Consider the following 18,100-nt stretch of genomic DNA (forward strand, 5'->3'; position numbering starts at 1 on the left):
AGGGGCAGAGAGAGGGGGAGACACAGAATCTGAAGCAGGCTCCAGGCTTTGAGCTGTCAGCACAGAGCCTAACATGGGGCTTGAACTCACAGGCGGTGAGATCATGACCTAAGCCACCAACCAGGCACCCCAAACTCTGTCCTTTCTTACTGAGTAACTGGCAGTAGGCAGTGACTCTGTTAAGCAGTTCTCCTTAGACAGGATTTATGTTTCCTTTGCATCGTCTTTGTCTCCCTCTGGACACCATGGGCATAGGGCGCCCTGCTTTCTGCTTGACCTAGTAGCCTTTTCTGGGACCCAGTAGGTAAAGAATGCTGCTTCCTAAGCATGGCTGGGTTTGGTTTTGATCTTTATTTCTAGCTTTATAGATATTTATGTCTATATCTTTATTTCTTGTCTAATTGGAGAAGATTTACAGCTCATAAATGGACTTTAATATAGAAGGTCCCTGGAGTTAGTATACAGCAACAGAGTGATTTCCCAGCAATGTGCAGTTTTACAAGGGTAGCTTTCTTCATAAGGCTGTTTACATTGTGTCTGTTCCCATTTTACTGCCTTTCTGTCCTTTATTTTTCTTTCTCCTCTCTCACTTACCACATCATCAGACTTTTCCCCTCAGCTGGCCATAAATACTTAATACTGCACTTGCAGAATGAAGTTTTATATTTCTTGTTTATAATTTTCAATGCAAATGAAGCTTTTTTATTGTTTTTCTACGTTTCTACATTTCTTACTCCCATGGGCCTAGATTCTTTTTGTTACATCGAGCAGGGGGATTGTTTTGTTTGTTTGACTTGGTTTTGTCCTTCGGATCCAATGGCTTTAATAGAGAGTATATTTTCTATGCTGATGTAAGTCTACTCAGAATCAGTTGCCAACAAAAGCCAGTTCTAATCAAAGTGTAGGTTATTTATGTAGCCCTCTATATTTAGAGGTCTGCTTAATGAGGTAGGTGAGTGTTGCAAGATTCGCGGGTGTGTGTTGTCATTAGGTTTAGAAGAAAACTTCCTGAAGCGGCTAGTAATAACCATTATAACCTGTTAGTCTGATTTTTTTTCTTCTGAAAGACATGGCATTATTGCATCCTTTATAGTGTGGTCTTTGATATTTTCTCTTCTAGTTTCCCAGAGAGATGGTCATTCAGAGCCTACACATCTGTTCTGTATTTCGAACCTCAGATGAGAATATTCATTCAGGCCAAAAGAGTTAAAACAAAACACCTATGTTATTGCCTCTACAGACCCAGGTAACTCACTTTCTTTATTTTCATAGCTTTTATTTTCTAAAGTCAATAGGCTCTTCCCCCCCAATTGTTTAAGTGTTTTGATAGTAAGATTTTATAATTTTATGGTAAGATTTTTACTATGGCAAATAAAATTCAGACTGCTNTAATTGTTTAAGTGTTTTGATAGTAAGAATTTTATAATTTGATAGTAAGATTTTATAATTTTATGGTAAGATTTTTACTATGGCAAATAAAATTCAGACTGCTTCTGAAAGTTTTGCTGAGAAGTAATCACATGTAACAAATATTTGGCCATAATCACCACACACTGCAGTGAACACTCTTAAGTTAGATAATCACTCCAGGTAAGCATTTGTTTTCCACTTATTGAATCTTAGGTGCTTTGATTGTGATAGTTTCCATTATAAAAATTGCGGCTCACTTATATTTCTGCTTACACAATTTGAAATATTAAATCATATGCATATGTGTATGTATATTTTATATATAGAATGAACATCTTTGTAAACACTATTTGGGTCAGTTATATTTTAGTTGTTCTTTACATTTTAGCATGAACTTTTTTATTATACCATAATAATTATAGTTAACGTACATAACCATATGTAGTTACAAATTTTTCTTAATGATGAGAGCTTTTAAGACTTACTTTCTTAGTAACTTTCAACTATGCAATACAGTATCATTAACTGTGTTGTACATTATATCCCCATGACTTACTTAGTTTGTAACCAGAAGTCTGTACCAGCATAAACCTTTTTTAAGCTGACACTTGCATATTTTAAATTTATCTTGCCCAGCTACGTATATATGCAATCAGAATAGTGTGTGTGTGTGTGTGTGGTTTCTGGGTGGTCATTTATTTACTCACCAAACATTTATCAGAGTCTTCTGTGAGTCCTGACTTTGTGCTAAGGTACAAAATATAAAAAAGATAAGATTAGTTCTGATTTTGAGGAGCTTAATATTTACTGGGAGAAGAATGTTTGAACACCGTCTCTCTCTCTATATGCCTTTTTACATGCATTGCTTTGTTTGATTTTTGCAGTGACCCTGTGGGTCATGTTTCATTATCACCATTTGAGAGATAAGGAAACATCACAACTGAACAAGAGCTCAAATATTCTGGCTCCAAATTCTTTACCAGCTTAAAGTGCTCCTTTCCCCTATACTACACTAACTCTTTATAATAGACCTGCACTTATTATGTTGTCTTATTTTCATGGAAAAGCAGTGGGTGTCCTGGGGCCTTGCAGTCACTCACATCAATATGCCCTAAGTCTAGTTACCATCTGTCACCATACAAACTTATTACAATGACCATATTCATTGTGGTATATACTACATGCTCATGATGTATTTTATAACTGGAAGTTTGTTCCTCTTAATTCCTTTCACCTGTTTTGCCTGCCCCCAACCTATCCCCTATCTGGTAATCAATATTTTTTTTCTTGTATCAGTGTCTGTTTCTGTTTCATTCTGTTTGTTCATTCGTTTTTTTAGATTTCACATATGAGTGAAATTCTATGGCATTTGTCTTCCTTTGGCTTATTTTACTCAGCATAATACCCTATAGGTCCATTCTCATCTTTACAAATGGCAAGATTTCATTCATTTTTATGACTGAGTAATACTCCATTTGTGTGTGTGCACATGTGGGTGCGTGTGCATAGGTTGCTTCCAAATTGTGGCTATTGTAAATATTGTTACAGTGAACATAATAATGAACACAGGATTGTGTATGTCTCTTTGAATTGGTGTTTTTGTTTTCTTTGGATAAATATCCAGAAGTAGAATTTCTGGGTACTATGATAGTTCTTCTTTTAATTTTTTGAGGAACCCCCATACTGTTTTCCACAGTGGCAGTACCAGTTTACATTCCCACCAAGAGTGTATAAGTGTTCCTTTTTCTCCACGTCTTTGCCAACACTTACTATTTTTCGTCTTTTTGATGATAGCCAGTCTGACAGGTGTGAGGTGATATCTCATTGTGGGTTTTTTTGTTTTTTGATTTTTGCATTTCACTAGTGAGTAGTGATATTGAGCATCTTTTCATGCTTCTTGAGCATCTGTATGTCTTCTTTGGAAAATTGTCTGTTGAAGTCCTTCACACATTTTTAAAATTAGGTGGTTTGTGTTTTTGGATAGTGTGTAGGTTCTTTATGTGTTTCTGATATTAACTCCTTAATGATTGTTTGATTTACAAATAGATTCCCCCATTCAGTAGGTTGCTTTTTCATTTTGTTCATGGTTTCCATAGCTGTGCAAAAGCTTTTTAGTTGGACAGAAACCCATTTATTCATTTTAGCTTTTGTTGCCCTTGCTTGATGAGACTGTTCTCAAATATTTCTATGATCCATGACAAAGGATTTCTGTCTATGTTTTCTTCTAAAAGTTTTATGGTTTTAGGTCTTACAGTCAAATTTTTAATCATTTTGAGTTTATTTTGTATATGGTATAAGACGTAGCTGTCGGTTTTCCCAATACCATTTATTGAATAGATAATATTTCCCCATTGTATATTCTTGTCTCGTTTATCATAAATTAATCGACCATATATGCATGGGTTTATTTTTGGGTTTTCTGTTCTTTTCCATTGCTCTATGTGTCTGTTTTCATACCGGGACCATACGACTTTAGCTCAGGTCATGATCTCGCCATTCGTGGGCTCGAGCCCCACATCAGGCTCTGTGATGAATGCTAGCTCAGGGCCTGCAGCCTGCTTCAGATTCTGTATCTCCCTCTCTCTCTGACCCTCCCCTGCTCACGCTGTCTCTTTCTCTCTCAGAAATAAAAAAAAAAAGATTGCTTTGGCTATTTAGGGTCTTTTGTGGTTCCATACAAATTTTAGGATTTTTTGTTGTAGTTCTGTGAAAATGCCATTGGTATTTTGATGAGGATTGCATTTAATGTATTGATTGCTTCGGGTAGTATGAATATTTTAATGATATTAATTCTCCTAATTTATGACATTGAGATATCTTTCCACTTATTTCTGTCATCCCCAGTTTCTTTCATTAGTGTCTTTCATTAGTAAAAGACATGCTTGGTTTTATTTTACCTCCTTGGTTAAATTTACCCCTTGGGTATTTTATTCTTTTTGATGCAGTAGTAAGTAGGATTGTTTTCTCAGTTTCTCTTTCTGATAGTTCATTATTAGTGCATAGAAATGCAGCCATTTTCTTTTTTTTTTTCTTTTCTTTCTTTTGAGTGTTATATCTGTTTCAAGTGTATAGTATAGCAATTCAGCACTTTCAGACATCACCTAGTGATCATCACAAGTGCACTCCTTAATGTCCATCACCTATTAATCCCAACGCCCCACCTCCCTTCCCTCTGGTAACCCTCAGTCCGTTTCTTGGTTTGTCTCTCTTTTTTCCCTTTGAAATGTAGCCAATTTCTGTATGTTAATTTTGTACTTTGTGACTTTGCTAAATTTATTTATTCTAATAGGTTTTTGTGATCTCTTTAGGTTTTTTATATGTAGTATTATATTATCTACACATCCAGTTTAACTTTGTCCTTTCTCATATGGATGCTTTTTATTTCTTTTCATTGCCTAATTGCTGTGGCTAGGACTTCCACTACTATGTGAAACAAAAGTGGTATTGAGAGTGGGCATCTTTGTCTTGTTCCTGATCTTACAGGGAAAGCTTTCATCTTTTCACCATTGGCTATGATGATGCTACCTGTGGTTTGCCCTATTTTTATGTTGAGGTGCGTTTCTTTTATATCCACTTTGTTGCGAATTTTTATCATAAATAGATGTTGAATTTTATCAGATGCTTTTTTCTGCATCTATTGAGGTGATCATATGACTTTTATCCTTTGTTTTATTAATGTGGTGTATCACATTGAATTGCACATGTTGAACTGTCCTTGCATCCCTGGAATAAATCCCACTTGATCATATTATGATCCTTTTAATGTATTTTTGAATTTGATTTGCTGATATTTTGTTAAGGACTTTTACATCTATGTTCAACAGGGATATTGGCCTGTAATTTTCATTTTTGGTGGCGTCTTTGGTTCTGGTATCAGAGTAATGCTGGCCTCACAAAATGGGTTTGGAAGCATTCCTTGCTTTCCAATTTTTGGAGTAATTTGAGAAGGATAGGCACTAACTCTGAATGTTTGGTAGAATTCACCCATGAAGTCATCTGGCCCTAGACTTTTTTTAGAGTTTTGAAATTATTGATTTAATTTCATTACTTGTACTCTGTTCACATTTTCTGTTCTTCAAGATTCAGTCAGGAAGGTTGTGGGTTTCTGAGAATTTAATTTTCCTAGGTTTTCCAATTTATTAGTGTATAATTATTTGTTGTAGTCTCTTCAACTCCTTTGTATTTCTGTGATGTCAATTATAACTTTAAAACCTTCATTTCTGATTTTATTTACTTGGGTTGTCTCCCTTTTTTTGATGTTTGGCTAGAGGTTTATTGATTTTGTTTATCTTTTGAAAGAGACTTTTTAGTTTAATCTTTTCTATTGTTTTTTAAATCTCTATTTCAATCATTTCTTCTTTGTTCTTCATTATTTCCTTCCTTCTACTAAGATGGGTTTCATTTGTTCTTCATTTTCTAGTTACTTTAAATGTGTTGTTGGATTATCCATTTGGGATACTTTTCTTTCTAGAGGGAGGCCTGTAATGCTGTGAAATTCCCTCTTAGATCTGCTTATGCTACATTCCATAGATTTTGTTGTCTTTTCATTTGTATTTGTCCTAAGGTATTAAAAATTTTTTTGATGTTTTATTTATTTCTGAGAGAGAGAGAGAGCGAGCGAGCAGGGGAGGGTCAGAGAGAGAGGGAGACACAGAATCTGAGGACAGGCTCCAGGCTCTGAGCTAGCTGAGAGCACAGAGCCTGACACGGGGCTCGAACCATGAGATCATGACCTGAGCCGAAGTCAGATGCTTAACCGACTGAACCACCCAGGTGCCCCTGTCCTAAGGTATCTTAAAATTTCGTCTTTGAGGGGCGCCTGGGTGGCTCAGTCAGTTAAGCATCCAGCTTCAGCTCAGGTCATGGTTCTCGTGGTTCATGGGTTTGAGCCCCATGTTAGGCTCTCTGCAGACAGCTCAGAGCCTGGAGCCTGCTTTGGATTCTGTGTGTCTCTCTCTCTCTGCCCCTCCCCTGCTCATGGTCTGCCCCTCTCTCGCAAAAATAAACAAACATTAAAAAAAATTGTCTTTGATTTATTTCTTCATTGACCCATGTTGTTAGTCTCCATGTGTTTGTGTTTTTCCAGCTTTCTTTTTGTAATTTCTGGTTTTATACCATTGTGATCATAAAAGGTGCTTGATATAATTTAAGTCTTCTTGAATTTATCGAGACCTATTTTGTGGCCTAACATATGATGGAGCATGTTCTATGTGCAGTTGCAAAGAATGTGTATTCTCCTGTTTGGGGATGAAATATTATATTTATATCATTAAGTCTGTCTGATCTAATATGTCATTTAAGGCCAGTGTTTACTTACTGATTTTTTGTATGAATGATCTATCCATTGATGTAAGTAGTATATTAAAGTCCTGTACTGTTATCAGTTTCTCCTTTGATCTCTTAATATTTGGTTTTGTGTGTTTAGGTACAGGTACATTGAATGCATAAATATTTATGAATGTTATATCCTCTTCTTAGATTGACCCCTTTATTACTATGTAATGCCCTTTCTTGTTTTATGTTACAGTCTTTGTTTTAAAGTCTTTTTTTCTGACATGAGTATTGCTAGTCCAACTTTCTTTTTGTTTCTGTTTGCATGGCATATCTTTTACCATCCCTTCACTTTCAGTCTGTTTCTGTCTTTTGGTCTGAAGTGAGTCTCTTATAGGCAGCATTTAGAGAGTGTTTTGTCTGTTGTTTCCTGAGTTGTTAATTTTAGCCATTTCGACAGGTGTGAGGTGGTATCACATTGTAGTTATGATTTGTATTTCCCTGATGATGAATGATGTTGAGCATCTTTTCATGTGTCTGTTAGTCATCAGGATGTCGTCTTTGGAAAAATGTCTATTCATGTCTTCTGCCATTTCTTTTGGGTGTTGAGTTTGATAAGTTCTTTATAGATTTTGGATATTAACCCTTTATCTGATATGTCATTTGCAAATATCTTCCCCCACTCCATTGGTTGCCTTTTAGTCATGTTGATTATTTCCTTCCACTGTGCAGAAGCTTTTTATCTTGATGAAGTCTCAATAGTTCATTTTTGCTCTTGTTTCCTTTGCTTCTGGAGACATGTTTAGTAAGAAGTTGCTGCGGTTCTGCTTGCTTTTGTAATTCTTCTGTGTTTTATCCTTCTTCTCTCACTCTTTTCCCATGTGGTTTGATGGTGCTATGTTTAGTACTATGTGCTATGTTTGGGTTCCATTCTCTTTCTTCTCTTTGTATCTATTGTAGGTTTTGTTTTATGGTTACCATAAGGCTCATATATCTCAGTTTATGTGTGTGGCAGTCTATTTCAAGCTGATGGTCACTTAAGTTTGGATGTATTCTAAAAGCAGTACATTTCTACACCCTTCTTCATGCTTTGTTTAAGTGGTTGATACACTGCTTTTACTATATATTTGCCTTTACCAATGAGATTTTTCTTTTTTGTCCTTTTTATCCAATGAGATTTTTTCTTATTATATTTTCTTATTTCAAATTATGGTCTTTACTTTTTTCACTTAATATTTCTTATAGGCCAGTTTAGCGGTGATGAGCTTTTTAAATTTTGCTTGCTTAAGAAACTATCTCTCCTTCAAGTCTGAATTATAATCTTGCCAGGTATAGTATTCTTGGTGGTAAGTTTTTTTTTTTTCCTTTCAGCATTTTAATATTTCCTGCCACTCCCTTCTGGCACACAAAGTTTCTGCTGATAGTCTTACCGGGTGTCCCTTGTAAGTGAATATTTGTTTTTCTCTTGTGGCCTTTAATACTCTCCCTTTATCTTTAAAATTTTCCACTTTATATGTGTTGTGAATCTCTTTGGGTTCATCTTGTTTGGGACTCTGTGATTTCTGGACCCTGGATATATGCTTTCTTCCCCTGATTAGGGATATTTTCAGCTATTATTTCTTCAAATAATATTCTGGCCCTTTCTCTTTTCCTTCTAGGACTCCAGTAATGTCACTGTTTTTACACTTGATATTTTCCCAGATGTTTCTTAAATTGTCCTTATTTTTTAAAACTCTGGGGTTTGTTTGCTCCAATTGAGAAACTTCCACTATTTTTTCTTTCAGTTTGTTGATCCATTCTTCTGTATCACCTAATCAACTGTTGACTTCCTTTAAGTATATTTTTTCATTTCGGTTATATTCTTCAGCTCTGATTGGTTCTTTGTTATATTTTCTAACTTTCTGTTGAAATTCTCACTGGGTTCCTCTAGTCAGTCTTCTAAGTTCAGTGAGCATCTTTATGACCATTACTGTGAACTCTTATTAGGTAAATTACTTATCTCTGTTTCATTAGATTCCCCCCCCCCAGGGGTTTATTTTGTTCTTTCATTTGGAATGTATTTCTTTGTCTCCTCATTGTGTTTGACTTTCTGTGTTCATTCCTATGAATTACGTGGAACAGCTACCTCTCTAGGTCTTGAAGTAGTGGCCTTGTGTAGGGGTGTATCCTTTGAGTAGACTGCATATGTCTGGCTGCTTTGGAAGGCCAGATGGATGGAATATGGCCTGGGGTGTGCCATACCAGGGCTGTTTTGACAGTGTGGTTGGATTAGGCACAGGCTGGGATGGTCCCAGAGTATGCTATGTTGGGGCCACCTTCTAAAGCTGATGTGGGCCAGGGGCCAGGGCACACTGGTGAGGCTCTAGCAGGCTGACTGGAGTGCCTGGACTCTGCTCTCATTTGTGCTATCAAGGTGGTGGGGGAACATAAAAAATGGTGCTCACTTGGTATTTTCGACCCTGGAGAGAGTTCTGGCAGTTTCCTACCCATTTAGCAGATTCTCTAGGGTTAGTGAATGTATTTCCTTCACTTCAAATCTTGTTGCCCTTTAAACTGTTCTTTTTTCACTGTGCCCCACAGTGGGTGAGTCTGTGAACAGGCCCCACAGTGATCTCCCTTTCTACTGCAGGTTACGATTCCCATGGTTACTGTTTCTCCCTTTCTCCTACCCTTCTCTATGGTCCCTCTATCATTTGTTGTGCAGAAGCTGTTCAGTCAGCTGCCTGTTCTTCAAGGGGAATTGCCTTATATGTAGGTATAGATTTCAATGTATCATGGGAGACAGTGGTCAGGGTCTTCCTACGCTGCCATCTTAGACCATCTCTCTGATTTACTTTTGATTTCTGATCCTACTGAAGGTTATATTTGAAAAGTGAAATATAACATGCCTGAGGCTTTCTTTATAAATCTTCTATTCATTTCCCAATTCATATCAAAGTGATGCTTCCTTTTCATCAGTCTTATTCTTCTGGAAAGTACCAAGGGTCTCCTGGATCAATCAATATAGCTGATCTTTTCAAATTAAATTGTTTCCTTCTTAGTGAGTTTGGGTAAAAAATGGTTTAAGCCAAAGGAAGACGTGGATTTGTCTTTATTTTCTCAGAGAATTGTAGTAAATGGAATTTCATCTACCTAAATTACTAGTATTAAGTGATGGCTGTTTCCCATTCTAGCATATTTTTTATTCACCTTTCAAAGTGATATTCTTAGATTTATGTTACCAGGAAGTAGATATAATATAAATACTTATTTTGTTTCCTAAAAGATATTTTAGGAGGCTTGCATCTTTGCCAAGTTTCATATGGGCTTCTGATGAAATCTGATACTTGGTATGGACTGAAATAATCCTTCATGACTTTCTCCTTTAAACTTAACCCTTTCTCTGTTTGACATATTTACTTGCATATAACTTCCCTTACAGGTTCTTTGGAGACAAAATTTTTGTGTAAGAAATTGTAGAGTTTCTTCTATGTTATCTAATCCCTAGTGGGTTAGCCCTTATTTTCTTTCTTTCTGAAAAGGCATTGTAGCTCTCATGGCTGCATCAGAATAAATTAAAAGCTTGGAATGTCCCTATTTGACAAAAGTAAGGATATGTAAAAAGTATTAAACAATGATTAAATGCTTTGGCCACTTGGTCACCCAGGCTCTAATAAACTTCTAGAAATGTACCCTGAAGTATTATTTATAAGAATACATGACTATACTTTGTGGTTAGTCGTCATCTATATTTTTATAGCAAACAGAAAAAAGAATACTGTGAGTAAAATTACAGTTGCTTTAGCTATTTTTATCCTAAAGTCTCTAACGGGTTCAGAAAAGGACTAGATAGCAATTTTTGGTGTCATGTCATTAGTTTTCTTCCTTGATCATATTCTGTTCATTACTTTTTATCAGTAACTTGGATAAAAAACAAACACATTTAAGTTCATGTTTGACCCTGAATTAGGAAGAATCTCTTCCATTAGGCATAACAGAAAGAAGATACGAAAGAGTTGAAGTCCAAAAGATAACCAATGTACAGACCTGAGTTTAGATCTTAAAAATCTATCATGTAAGTATAGACTTGAAAATGATTTACATTAAAGAAAGCAAAGATGTTTTAATTGATCACAAGCTTAGTATAAGCTGAGAGTGTGACAGAGTTGCTAAAATGTTTATGGAACTTAGTGAGCAGAACAAGATGATGATAGTAATGATAAACCATATCCCGCTTACACTGTGTCTGGAGAGTGATGTTTGGATGGGGAGGACTTAGGAGGGCCATGGATTTACTAGATCACAGGGAATGAACTATCTGGTAGGGGATCATTGGTGGAATTGAGCATCATTTTATGTAGGAGAGAAAGGCCATAATGAAAATATGATAGCCTTGTCATGTGATAGCTGGAATTCCAGAGGGCAGAACGTGGATGGCTGGTTAGAAGTGGAAGACAGAGTTAGCTCAGCATGGGAGTGTTAGGCTGTTTTTGCAAGGAAGAGACACACAGATTAACTTTTTCCATTGGTGTTTAGTATAAGAATATTCAGAGAAGTCATGTAACTCGTGTTTCCATGAGGAGTGTTTGGAGAAATGAAACAACAGCCCAGTGTTGCTCTGGATATACTTGGGCTCTACTGAGCTGTACTTGTTGGATACACCTAGTACTTTGATCATTTAAAAGTAGGTTTTCCACTATCAAAGTCAAAACTTCCCTGTCAGACAGAGGTCAAGGACAAGACACACCAGAGGGGTTGGATTGCTCATGTAGCTTCCTGTGGTCAAACACCAATCAGTCTCCAGTCCAGCTAGGAGATTTAATATCCAGAATATTAATCTAGTGAGTCCAGGAGAACAAATTTAGTTTCTCCAGACACACATAGCATGAGGTATAGCAACTCAGAAAAGGCCATGAGCATGGCATGAGATTAATGAAGTTCATGCTCTTTAACAGTGGAAGGCAGTCCCTCCCAAGATGAGGACAAATTTGTTTCTGAAAAGTCTAGATTGTAGAAGAAATTACTTTAGGAAGAATTTTAGCTAGGTGATTTCTAAGGTCTTTTTCAATGTAAAGGTTTTATAAGTTTGTATTTCTTCAAGTCTTAAATATTATTTATTTGTATCATACAGACAAGTTAATGTACGGCCATATTTCTTTTTTTTCCCCAAATAGTTTATTGTCAACTTGGTTTCCATATAACACCCAGTGCTCATCCCCACAAGTGCCCTCCTCCATGCCCATCTCCCCCCTCCTTCTGCACACCCATCAGTCCTCAGTTTGTTCTCAGCATTCAAGAGTCTCTCATGGTTTGCCTGTCTCCCCCTCCCCCACTATTTCCCCTTTCGTCTCCCCTGCGGTCCTCCATTAAGTTCCTTCTAATCCTCCTATATGTGCAGACGTATGGTATTTGTCCTTCTCTGCCTGACTTATTTAACTCAGCATAACACCCTCAAGGTCCATCCATGTTGCTACACATGGCCAGATTACATTCTTTCTCATTGCCATATAGTATTCCATCATAGAGATAAACCACGTCTTCTTGATACATTTGTCCATTGATGGACACTTAGGCTCTTTCCATGTTTTAGCTATTGTGGAGAGTGCTGCTATAAACATTGGGGTACATGTGCCCCTATGCATCAGCACTCCTGTATCCCTTGGGTAAATTCCTAGCAGTGCTATTGCTGGGTCATAGAGGAGTTCTGTTGTTAATTTTTTGAGGAATCTCCACACTGTTTTCCAGAGGACCTTTACCAGTTTGCCTTCCCACCAACAGTGTAGGAGGGTTATATGGCCATATTTCTTGATTTTAGGCAGCAGACATTACTGATTTTCTTTGGCTTGGATTCTTTAGCTTAAGAAGAGAAGTATCTCTCAAATTTATACAGACATTAAATCTTTGCACCTTAGGTCTAAGGACAGATGTAAAATGGTCACTTTTGCAAGCTTTAAGGGAGACAGAGTTAAAGTGTCTACAGACCTTCATTTGTCATTAAAACTGCTTTGCCATAGGCTGTTAATACTAAAAGTGGAATCCAAATGACATAGAATTGGAGTCAACCTGCTTTCATTGGAGCAGCAAGGTTCTTTGTAAGTTATTCAGGGACACTGAGTTTATGGTTTGCTATTGAATACTTTGCAATATTATGCAAGTGGGACAGTCTTTTAATTTTTTAGAGATGTTTCCTACCCTCTCACATCCCACCCACTTAAACAGACTAATAATATTTTAAGAGTATTTCTTTTGTAAACTGTATATCTTATGTGTCCCTTCATGAATTTGTATAATTGTATAATCTTAATTACTTAACCTTTTGTTATACAGTAGTAGTTGAAAACAAAACTTGGATCTGCCAAACCTGGATCTGAGCTTTGATTTTGTCATTTACTAGCTATGGACCTTTGGCAGTACCTTAAGCCTGACACTTCTCCACTGTGCATTGAGAATTCTTCTGCCATTTAGGATTGTTGTGAAGATTCAAATAAGAATATGTTTTTTTAATATTGGTTTTTTAGATGTTTTTATTTTATTTTTGATAAAGAGAACAAGCAGGGGAGGGGCAGAGAGAGAGAGAAGGAAACAGAGGATCTGAAGTAGGCCCTATGCTGATAGCAGAGAGCCCATTGTGGGACTCGAACTCACAAACTGTAAGATCATGACCCAAGCCAAAGGCAGACACTTAATGAATGAGCCACCCAGGTGCTCCCAAAATATGTTTTGTTTTAAACATGAAAATACTCAGCACACTTCTCGAAGTATTTACAAATAAACATTAGTTATTACTGTACAACTGAATTATGACAAGTGGACGGAATGATCATTCTACGCAAGGCAGTCTTTTGGGCATTTGGGATTCAGTGCAAGCAACAACAGAAGGCTCCTGCCCTCATAAAGCTTATGTTCTAGTGGAGGAACAAAAACAATAAGCAAACAATAAATAAAATAAAATAGTGGGTAACTCTAAGTGCTAAGTAAAGAAAAGGGCAGGAAATAAAGACTTATAGAGGGGAGTCACATAACTGTTCTGGATAGGAAATCAAGGAAGGAAGTTAGTTCTAAGTAAATAACTTCTGAGCAGAGAGCTGAATACACTGAAAGAGTAAATGTGTTGTCTACCCTTGCATAACACATCACTCCAGAATTTAGTGGCTTCCTGATAAAAGTAACCATCCATTATTTCTCAGTTTCTATAGGTCAAAAATTGGAGAGTGGTTCTGTGGGGTGCTTTTATCTTGGTATTCCTGATGAAGTTGCCAAGAGATTTTGGCGGGGGCTGCAAGAGGTTTGGTGGGAGCTAGAGGCTACACTTCCAAAGTGGCTGACTCACATGGCTGGCAGGTCGGTTCCTCTTTATGGGGGCCACCGCACTGGGCTTCTTGAGTGCTTTCATGGTACAGGAAATGGGCTCTACCGGAGGGAGCAATTCAGGAAAACAAAGTAGAAACTGCAGTCTTTTAGAACCTAGTCTCAAAAGTCACACACCATCATTTCGACCATACTTTTTTGGTCACACAGGTCAGCCTGGATTCAGTGTGGGATGGCACTGCACAAAGGCACAGATACCAGGGGGGAGTAACTGTGTTAGAGGACATCTTGGAGGGTGGGCATCACAGTAAGTCATGAAAGAATTTTATGAGCAGATGTTTCCAGGAAGAGGGGAGAGTAAGTGTAAAGACAGGGTAAAAGGGTGAGCATAGCTAGAGCACAGTGGTTGGGAAGAGATGAGGTAGACGTGGGCAGATGCTGTAGGGTCTTGAACAACATGACGAGAAGTGGTTGTATTGAGAATGTAAAGAGTTTTGAGGAAAGCAGCATTATTTGACTTATGTTTTTAAAAGATCATTCTGGCTGCTGAGTGGAGAATTGATTTTATGGGGCAAGAAAGGAGGAAGGTAGATGAATCAGGATATCATTACTATATTCCAGGTGAGAAATTACTGTGGCCTGGGCTGGAATGGAGAGTAGCATTCAGTTTATAGATATGCTGTAAATACAGAGCCACCAAGACTTGCTCGTGGTTTGGATGTGGAGTGGAGAGGAACTGAGGAACCATGAATGCCTTATAAGTTTTTTATCTGAGCAAAATCTTAAGAATGATAGGGAAGATGCAGGGTAGAGGTTAGGAGTGATGGTCAACGGCGTTATTTCTACTCATTCTGGATGTACTAAGTTTGAGTAGTCTACCTGACATCCAGGCCTAGCTATCAGTATTACAGTGGCCAGAAAAGTTTTGATCATGCCTCATTACATGTTTTGATGAATAGTTGAGGACTATAACTATTTTATAGTGTGAATAACCCAAGTAAACTCTCATAATTTAAAAAGAATAGTTATGTTTGTGGATACTGCGACATGGCAATAGTTCATATTTGTGGGCTTTTTCTGCATAAGTAAAAGTTTGGAACTGTAGTTTTCTTGTAGTCTGTTTTTTTCCAAATTTTAAATTTAAAATACTGTATATTAGCCAAAATGTTTTGCACAAATTGTACGTGTCCGTATCAAATGCCAATGAAAGTTTAAGTTTCTGCAGGTGGTTTTTAATGATCAAAGTAGTCACTCAAAATGCTTTATTAGGCTGTGCTCTATGCTTCTGTAATATAAAACCTTAAAATTTACTCTTTTTTTTTCATATTCTCATTTCTGTTGAGGGTGAAGAGTTCTATTTTGCTCTTTAAGTGTAAAACAAATAAAAATTCAAATCATATGGAGTTGGATATTGGAAAAAATCAAGTGACTAAAATCCCCCTTTACCACTTGTCATTCACTCTGTGCTCCAGCAATCTGTAATCTCCCAAATGGGAACCTCTGCTAGTTCAATAAATATTTTTCCAGATTGTTTTATGCACAGTGCATTTACATACATACCTGTGTGTGTGGACACACATTTATACACCGAATTCTTTTTTAAAACATAAAATTTAGGGGTGCCTGGGTGGCTCAGTCGTTTAAATGTCCAACTCTTGATTTCTGCTCAGGTCATGACCTCACAGTTGGTGAGTTTGAGCCCTGGGTCTGGCTCTGTGCTGACAGCATGGAGCTTGTTTGGGATTCTCCCAAACAAGAGAGTCTCCCTCTCTATCTGCCCCTTCCCCACTTGCACTGTCTCTGTCTCTCTCAAAATATATAAATAAACTTTAAAGAAAAAACATAAAATTTATATGCAACTTGTTCTTTTCACTTAAAAATCATTTCTTGGAGATCTTTCTCTGTCTCTGTTAAATATTTTATACAGTATTTTATGGTTTATTTAACTGTTTATTGATATATGTGATTTTTAGAGTTTTTATTGTGACAGTGCTAAATGGGATAAACTTGGTCATCATTGGACAGATTGCTAATATGCCATTATTTCTATAGAACAGACTACAGAAGTAAATTTCTGAGGCACAAGTTAGGTACACCATTAATTTTGATGGGCACAGCATTAATTTACCCTCCCAAGAAGTAGACCCAATTTATTTTCACACCAAGTACCCTTTTGTCTGGTTCCAGATCCACGCTTGTTATCAATAGTATTTTCTTGTTTCATTTTTACCATTCTACAGAGCAAAACTTGTATACTTAGTTTTCATTTTCCTCAATACTTTTCCTTTTTCTTTTAGAAAGATTTTATTTTTAGGTAATTTCTATACCCAGTGTGGGGCTCGAACATTCAACCCCAAGATCAAGAGTTGCGTGTTCTACTGACTGAGCCAGCCAGGTGCCTGTCAATACTTTTCATTGACCTATGTTTTTCAGCTCCTTTAGATGAAAGTATTCAAGGATCGAGAAGATGTGGTTTATCTCTACCATGGAATACTACATGGCAATGAGAAACAATGAAATCTGGCCATGTGTAGCAACATGGATGGACCTTGAGGGTGTTATGCTGAGCGAAATAAGTCAGGCAGAGAAGGACAAATATCATATGTTTGCACATATAGGAGGATTAGGAGGAACTTGACGGAGGAACAAGGGGGAGAAGAAGGGCAGAAATGGTGGGGGAAAGGGAGAGAAGCAAACCATGAGAGACTCTTGAATGCTGACAAAAACTGAGGACTGATGGATGTGGGGGGAGGGGGGGATGGGCATGGAGGAGGACACTTGTGGGGATGAGCACTGAGTGTTATGTGGAAACTAATTTGACAATAAACTATTAAAAAAAAAAGAAAGTATTCAATAAATTGCCTTATGTAGACAGTGAATATAAAATATTTGAATGTGGTTTCATTGATGGAATAAAACACAGAGGTAGAAAGTGAAATGTGTGAGGAAGAGTGAAGGCCTAAAATGTGGCAGAAAAGTGTGCTTTAGAGAGAAGGCAGAAACAGTGTGGAGGTGAAGGCTGTGGGATAGGGTTTGGGCAGAAGTGTAAAATAAAAGTAGAGTTTGGGATATGTGTGTGGAAAAAATTCTAACCACTGTGAAACTGAAGGCCCCGTGCTAGAGGGAACACCATGTCCCCTCTGTCAGTTGCAAGGAGGGAAGAGCTGACAGCTGGATGGATTCTCTTCCTGGTCCTCCAAGGGACACATTTTACAATTGTAAAATTTAAATTATGAAAGCATGCAGATCATCTGAGATGTTTCAGATCACCTGGGACCAGGTTGTCTCAGTGGCACAGACTGCGAACAGAGCACATGTTGCTTTTGTCTTTGTTGTTTAAAGTTGAGCACCTAATGCATAGTTGGTATCTTTTGTGCCACTTTTGCTTTTTGGGCATAAGCACAGAGTCTGTAAAATGCTATAAAATATGAACTATAAAATAGTTTAATTCATATCATCCTTAAAGGATCACTTCATTGTTCAGCTTCTCCTTAATTTCACTTTAGTTTGAAAAAATGACTTAAAATGAATGATTCAAACCAGATTAATTATGTGATTAATATGTGATTTTAAAAAACAAATGGTAATTCTAGTATATAGAGACCCAATAATTTTTTTGCTTTAAAACTTAGGTTTTGCTGTTGTCTAAATGTCATAGATGCTGATTTGAAATATGCCTTGGTATGACTTAAATGAATAATATTCATTGTGCCAGAAAAGGGAAGAAACTGATAATTACCTTACTTTAGATTTTATAGGTGTTCCTTTCTTATGGTTAATTATACTCTCATTGGAAAATGAACATTAAAATTCACAATAAAGAGACAAAGTTAGTTATTATAACTCAAACTGTTTGTGAAACCATAGAAGTAGATGAATATAGAATGACATTAGGTATTTTTAAATTATTTTTTAAAGTTTATTTTAAGAGAGAGCACGAGCAAAGAAGGGGCAGACAGGGAGAGAGAATCCCAAACAGGCTCTGTACTGTCTGCATGGAGCCCAGTGGGGCGACTCCATCTCACAACCATGAGATCTTGACCTGAGCTGAAATCAAGAGTCAGGCGCTCAAGTAACTGAGCCACCAAGATGCCCCCAGTTATTTTTTAACATTAAGTCTTTTCATGTAGAT

At 37.0% G+C, this 18,100-nt stretch overlaps 1 protein-coding gene across 1 annotated transcript in view; it reads left to right on the forward strand.

Annotated features, from left to right (window-relative positions):
- The window catches only part of MORC1 (MORC family CW-type zinc finger 1), a 160,613-nt gene that overhangs the window by 38,524 nt on the left and 103,989 nt on the right, over nucleotides 1–18,100 (forward strand). Inside the window, exon 9 of the mRNA XM_077771811.1 lies at nucleotides 1,121–1,246. Coding sequence (XP_077627937.1) covers nucleotides 1,121–1,246 — 126 coding nt within the window. The remainder of the gene's footprint in view (nucleotides 1–1,120; nucleotides 1,247–18,100) is intronic.

The sequence above is a fragment of the Crocuta crocuta genome, unplaced genomic scaffold (genome assembly GCF_008692635.1).
Source record: "Crocuta crocuta isolate KB4526 unplaced genomic scaffold, BGI_CrCroc_1.0 scaffold56, whole genome shotgun sequence".
In the NCBI taxonomy this organism is placed as follows: domain Eukaryota; kingdom Metazoa; phylum Chordata; class Mammalia; order Carnivora; family Hyaenidae; genus Crocuta; species Crocuta crocuta.